The 7,163-nt window shown below is 39.1% G+C and overlaps 1 protein-coding gene across 1 annotated transcript; it reads right to left on the reverse strand.

Moving 5' to 3' along the window:
* Positions 1-4,953: 4,953 nt before the first annotated feature.
* LOC133442554 (odorant receptor 131-2-like) lies at positions 4,954-5,871 on the reverse strand. Its single transcript, XM_061720561.1, has one exon. It carries the CDS (start codon positions 5,869-5,871, stop codon positions 4,954-4,956), a length of 918 nt encoding a protein of 305 aa, XP_061576545.1.
* Positions 5,872-7,163: the final 1,292 nt, after the last annotated feature.

The following is a 7,163-nucleotide window of genomic DNA, read 5'->3' on the forward strand; positions in this document are numbered from 1 at the left end:
GGAAGATCCTTCTGTAACGGGTATGGAGTGAACCCAATCGCAGCACAAATGAACCAGGTTCTTCCTCATGTGTTCTCAGCTCTCCAGACAAAGAGGGGTGGCTATTCATTAACAAGAATGTGAATTTTATTGTAAAAGGACACACATGTAGACTCAGAGGGTAGATTTATAAAATTAGTTTTATGCATTTGTTATGTTGAACGGGCCCTTGCGCGTGCAATTTTCACCAATAAAGGTCAAGGACTCAAAACTAAGTCCGATGACACCACCCATGACTCTTCATTCAAAAGTTATGGCAGAAAAATGGAAGTATCAAATATGGACCAATCAGAAGAAGGGGCGAGGCTAATTTGCACCAATTATGTTCAAGGACTCAAAACCGAGTCTGATGACACCACCCACGACTCTTTATGTCAAACCATTCAAAGGTTATGGCAGAAAGTAGGAACTATCAATTCTTCCCTAATTACCCGGGAAGGGAAAAAGATGATGGCTGGGAGTGTAAACAAAATTCAGTTATTTTATTAATAAATAAGGACTCAAATTGTAAAACTCAAAACAATCCTCCAAAAAAAACCAAGGACAACAAGGATTAACCATTTAACAAAAAACAATCCACTCAAAAGGAGGGACAACCAAGCACGATCAGGAAAACTCAGAAAAGAACATTGGTTTCTAGGAACCAAATTAAACTTGCTACACACTTGTAGGATACACCTACAGTAGGTCAAATACACTGGCAGAATGCAAGGTGGTGAGACAGTGGTCACTGAAGCAGTCCACGGACACAGGACATTAAATAAGCTTGAAAGATATGGGTTTATGGGGGGCATGGATCAAAAATTATTTAGAAGGCCGTTATCAATATGTTCAGATAAATAATGAAAAGTTTGAGCAAAGGATGGTGACATGTGGGGTACCACAAGGCTCAGTATTAGGCCCAAAGCTCTTCAAACTGTATATTAAGGATATTTGCAATGTTTCCTGTAAACTAAATTGTATTTTATTTGCTGATGATACAAATCTTTTTTGTTCAGGTAAACACCTAGAAAAGCTCCTAAATACAGTAGAAACTGAACTTAAAAAAATAAAAAGGTGGTTTGATGTGAATAAGTTATCATTAAATATAAGTAAAACTAAATGTATTATTTTTGGAAATCGACCTAATCAAAGTGTTGGACCACCGTCCATATGGTTATGAATTCATGACATTTATGATTGGGTGAATATTTATTTTGGACCAGTAAAGGGCCGAAGCCAAGCTAAGGTCTCATGATTCCTGCCTCATGGTGAGTTTACGACACCTCCAGCGTGGTCTGGAGAACGGAAAAACCCCATGGACACCAGGATTTGCATATGTGACCCTCTTGGTGATAAGGCACCACACTTTGATTGGACAAGGACCCCAAGCTGCAGGAAGGGGTATCAACTTCCTGTATGCAGCTATAAAAGAGAGGACCCCCTCTCTCCGGCCTCTTCTCTCCTTTTTGCTTCTTCCTTCTCACCCACAGGTCTCTGCTGTAACACCAGGGAGCCAGCCAAGGGCCGGCTTTCTCCTTCGTGAACGAAGGAGCGTCCGTTTTGCAGCGCTGCACGAGCGACCCACGCAGTTCCGAGCCCAGAAAGCCGAACTAGGGACCCTGCATTGCCTCGACGTGAACGCGACGCCGATCCGAAGTTGAAGGAAGCCAAGTGCTGTGCCCAGCTGCTATCCCATCATCCAGCCGCTATCCCCTCATACGCAGCAAGGACACAGGAGGGAATGATAGCCGCTTTATCAGGATCACCTGCTGAGCGTAAACACCCAGCTGTTCCCCGAGGAACGCTGACTGACCACCCTTTTTTTTCTTCAAATGCAAAGATTCACGTAAGAGGCTGTTTTTGGTGTCTGGGCAGAGAAAACTTAGTAATACACTTTAAAAGTTAGTTTACGCTGTGAGCTGGACTGATGATCCCGTCATAGTGGTGTTTATTAACTTAAGTGTTTTTGTTTATCTTCTTATTTGTCTACTGCTGCATCCACATTGCTGGATCGTTATGACATGCTTCTCGACAACCAAAAACAAGGCCCTTCTAAATTTCCCGGTTGAATGACCAGAGCGCACGTGTGAAGTTTAGTTTCACCGTGGGGCATTTCTGGGTGGGAAAGATCAGAAGGTCTTGGGTTTCTGGTAGTGAGAGGTTATTTAAGAGTGTCTATTATTTTACTTTTCGTCGGTATCTCTCTCTCTTCCTCTCGTACTAACCCCCCCCACACGCACGCACGCACGCACACGCACACACACACAGACACACACACACACACACACACACACACACACACACACACACACACACACACACACACACACACACACACACACACACACACACACACACACACACACACACACACACACACACACACACACACACACACACTAGTCACACCCCACACAGATGACTGGAACTTTTGCATTGTATAATTTCTGTCCCTGTTTACGTATTGTGCCATCAGGATTTTATTTGGGGTGTTGCATTTATCATCTTTTGACACCTGTATGTAAATAAATCCTGATTGATTTTTAATGAGTGGTTTCTGTTGTTTCATGCAGTTTGGTCACAATTGATTTGTTTGACAGAGCCTAGTGCTCGAATCTCACCCTTCAATTACTGTATACTAGGCATAAACCTTAATTTCTGAGACTGATTTTCTGCTGTTAAGTTATCATTTTTCCCTGGATTAAGGCCCCGGGGTGGTGCCCCATACGAGGATTATTATCAATTTGATAATTCAATTTGATAAATAGTCGACTTTATTAATTATTAATAATTATTAATAATATGCATTAATAGCCTTCGATAACTGATCAGCTTAGCTACCTGAGTTGCACAACAAAAGTGTACAAATCACTATTGATAATGTGGAAGTGGAAAGAGTTTTTGTTAACAAGTTTCTTGGAGTGGTTATTGACCATAAGCTGTGCTGGAAGCCTCACGTCAACTTCTTAAAAAAACTAAATATCAAAAACCATTGCAATTCTAATTAAATGTAAAAATATTCTAACATTAAACTCACTAAAACTCCTGTATCAATCTTTAATAAAATCATATATAACATACTGTATAGAAGTATGGGGACACGCATTTAAGACAATCACGAAACCAATATTCTTACCACAAAAAAAAGCAATGCGACTCATAAACAAAGTTAGATAGAAGCACCCAACCAACCATTTATTTATAGACACAAATAAGTTCAAATTCAATGAACTGGTGGACTTCAAAACTGCACAGATTATGTTCAAAATCAACAAGAACATGCTGCCAGACTGTATCCAAAACATGTTTAATTTAAGACAAAGCCATTACAACCTCAGAGAGGGGAGAGCATATACAGGAAATCAAAAATCAGAACCAACACCAAACTGAGATGCTACAGTGGCAGCGGTGGATGTTTGGAATAAGTTGGAGAGGGATTTGAAATCAAGTAGAACCTTAACCTTATTTTAAAAAAACATTGAAAAGAAGGATGATTTCTCTATACAAAAGTAATGAGTGGCGATGCTTATTATGTTGATTTTGGTATTCATTTAATTGGTGATTTGATTGGATTATTCAAGGATGAAGGAAACATGTAGACTGCTCCTTTTTTTTTCCTTTCTTATTTTTCAAGGAATCTTATCCCCATGGAGGCAATTTGTTTTACTGGCAGGCTTATCTCTTACTTCTTGCTTTTATTTAATTACTTTAAATAATCCTTTTGAGGGTAGGCAATGAATAAGCTTTGCTTCAGCCTACACCTTTTTTGGTCTAGATGTTATTTGTATATTGGAAACTTTTTTGTAATGTTTTCTTTGAACAGTGTATTTGTTTCCTTGTTGTCATTTTTATTTTATTTTTGTAAAAGCTATTTTGATGTTTGTCTTATTTTTATTCTTTTTTTGTTATGTCATGACCAAAAATAAACTAAAACTAAACTAAACACAGAACCAAGCACACAGCAGACAGCACGGAGAACACAGGACAGAACACGCAGTAGCCCCAGTCCACTCTCCTATATAACAGCCTCCTGATCCAGGGAGTCACAGGAGTTGGCAGTCCGCAAATATTAAGGTTTTTTTTTTTTGGACATTCTAGGCTCATTGTTACCAAATACAGGTGTATTTGTTTTTACAACATTGTACCTTGTTATTACTACCTATATTGTTGTGATGTTAGGACTTTTCTAAATATCTGCACAAAACCGAAAAAGAAACTTGGTTTTCATTTATTTTATTACATTCAATTATTTCTTTATTACTGTTGTGTGTGTCTTATCAAGCAATAAAACTTGGGGCAGGTGTTTGCATTTGTGGAGAGGTGGAGCTGGCTGGAACGGTGGGGCACCAAGCTATAATCTTAGCTTGGGCACCAAAATGTGTAACCAGCTCTGCATGCATTTTGTTGATGTGTGCTCCTTGTGGGTTTCTTTTCTTTGTTCTCCTATGGTGGAGGGTTTTTGTGTTTATTTTGGATTCCTGCCTGTGCAGCGCCGCTTGTCAAAATAAAAAACTTCATTGGACCCTTACTGCATCATGCTCTGAAAACCGTTTCTAATTCTTCTAATTCATTCTAGCAAACATGTTTTTTGTGGAATATTATCTCTGAAGCAAATAATTGTCAAAATCATAGTGAATCTTGAGAGAAGTGAAGGACACAATGTTGCTTTGTACAGCTTTTTAAGAAAAAAACCATATCCGATATGTGCAACTGAATTAAGATATTTCATGTCATAAAAAGTAAATTAAATCGGTTGTTGAGCATCTGTTATGTATTTTTTGGCTAAATTGCAAAAGGAGAGACCATAACATTAAAACATCATCACACACAATCTCAATCTCAAATACCAAAATATCAGTGTATCAGTTATTTTCAGGATTTTCACCTTTTGTTTCAGGAATGGAAATATAGAGAAACTGCAGGAAAACACTTTTAACTTGACAAATGTTTGTTGCACAAACCACGAAGAGCATAGTTCTTCAGTGACTGGAAAAACAACTCATCCCTGAGACCATAGATGAGAGGACTGAGACATCTTGGAGTTAGAATAAAGATAATGTAATTAATGTACCTGACGTGATTATACAACATGAAATCAATTTCTAACATTGCAGCGTTTATGAAGGGGCACCACAGCTGGATGAGACAGAGCAGCAGCTGGAATGCATGAATAATCACAGTTCTGAGCCCTTTCCATGTTGACTTTTTATCTTCTCCAGATGCAGCTTTGGCCACTTTCATTATTTCAACATAAGAGAAAACGATCATTATACTCATAACCAGGAAGAATAGTTGACCCACAGCTGATCTAAGATGACTTTGCCAGCTGTACAATAGGAACGTCTCCACAGAGCATACTCTATCCTGGGTGTAAAGCATGTGATCTGCTGTAGAAAAGAAAATGGAGAGAACCAAAGTGCAGGGAACAGAGCTGATGCTGTGAATGATGAGGATGAGGTGCAGAGAACCCCGCGTGGTGCACAGCTCTCCATGTCGCAGAGGCATGCAGATGGCCACATAGCGCTCCAGAGTCATTGCTGTCAGAGTAACCGGTGTGACAAATGTGTACACCGACAAAACAATGTACAAAATAAGACACAACCACATTTGTATACTGAAATTAAAGTAGCTCAAGATGACCATGATGTTGGTTATGAATAAAATCAGGCAATCGGACATCAGGGTCACAGCAAATAAGATATAGCGCATGGTTGTGTGGAAGAAGTCCTTCTTAAAAAATGTTGTGATCAGAAAAATGTTGATGCAAAGAAAAATTCCAACTAACACTTGAACTAAAAGGATCCGATTATTGATCTTTCCAGCACCGTTTAACGAATTATTCGATGCCATAAATATTTTTGTTATGAGCAGATACTCACAGATTTACAAACGGTTGCAGTTTATGCAATGACAGCATTTAAATAAAATTACCTGACTGAATTGTGTCTAAATTATGCCCAGATTCTTCTATGACACAATGTTTAAAAAGTCTTGACCCTGTTTACTAAACGATGTACACACAACACCATCTGTCTCATTATGTTGTGTATCATCCCTTTATGAAGGCAGAGCTAAGACCTAAGGGACTACACATCAAAACTTACGAAACATGATGTAATCTACTGCAAAAACACAATTTGTAACCTGTGGATACGACCGTACACCTGGAAAAGGTATGAGGCTGTGTAAAATGTAAATACAGAATACAATCATTTTCAGATCGCCAGCTAAATTTATTTTATTCTTGATACAACATAGAAAATATATCAGATTGAATGTGAGGAAATGTATCATCTTACTGTGAATACTGGCAATTATGACCAGGGTGTAAATCAGGATTATTTTCTGAGAGAGATACAAGTAAAACGTGTTAAGGGTGACACAATGAGAGATAGTCTGTGCATGGAACCATATATTTAAAGTCAGTACCAATTAACCCCCCCCCCAAAAAAAAATCTACAAAAAAGTTTAGACTTTATTTAATTCAATTACGCCTCTTTTGTATTTCTACCTGGTTCACTGAATATCATTCAACTTCTAGAGCAGTGCTCTTCAGGACCCCTTGCCCTGCAAGTTTTACATGTTTCTTCATCAGCTTGACCTCGGTCTTGGTCAGGCCTTGTTAACCAGTGCAGAGATGCTTAGTCTAGATCAGGGGTAGGCAACCCTGGTCCTCGAGTGCCACTGTCCTGCATGTCTTAGATGCTACCCTGCTTTAACACACCTGATTCTAATTAACCATCGTCATGTGGTCATTCTCCATATCCTTGGCAATCAGGACCCAGGGTTACATTTGGAGGAACCATAGCCCTAGATATAAGCCATTGGTCCATTACAAAGGGATCTATGTTTATGATTAATTTGACCCTCTCAGTGACATAGCTAGTGAGAACTAATCCCTTGTAATTGGCTTCACGGTACTTGGAAGCATAGATACCAAAGATCAGTGGTTCCCAAACTGTGGTACGCATACCCCCAGGGCAGGGGCACGTGAAAAAATGCATGAAAACATGATTTGCAAAGAGCCTGATTACATTTTTAAACTGACGTATAAATAGACATACTGCAGTAAGAGTTCACGGTGCCAAAAACACAGATACGTCCATGCATAGACTACCCTCTAGGGGTCAGTGAATTAATTG

Source organism: Cololabis saira, chromosome 4 (genome assembly GCF_033807715.1).
Source record: "Cololabis saira isolate AMF1-May2022 chromosome 4, fColSai1.1, whole genome shotgun sequence".
Taxonomy (NCBI): domain Eukaryota; kingdom Metazoa; phylum Chordata; class Actinopteri; order Beloniformes; family Belonidae; genus Cololabis; species Cololabis saira.

Coding starts and splice junctions, on each gene's coding strand:
- LOC133442554 (XM_061720561.1), bottom strand. CDS start 5,871: ATGGCATCGAATAATTCGTTAAACGGTGCTGGAAAGATCAATAATCGG.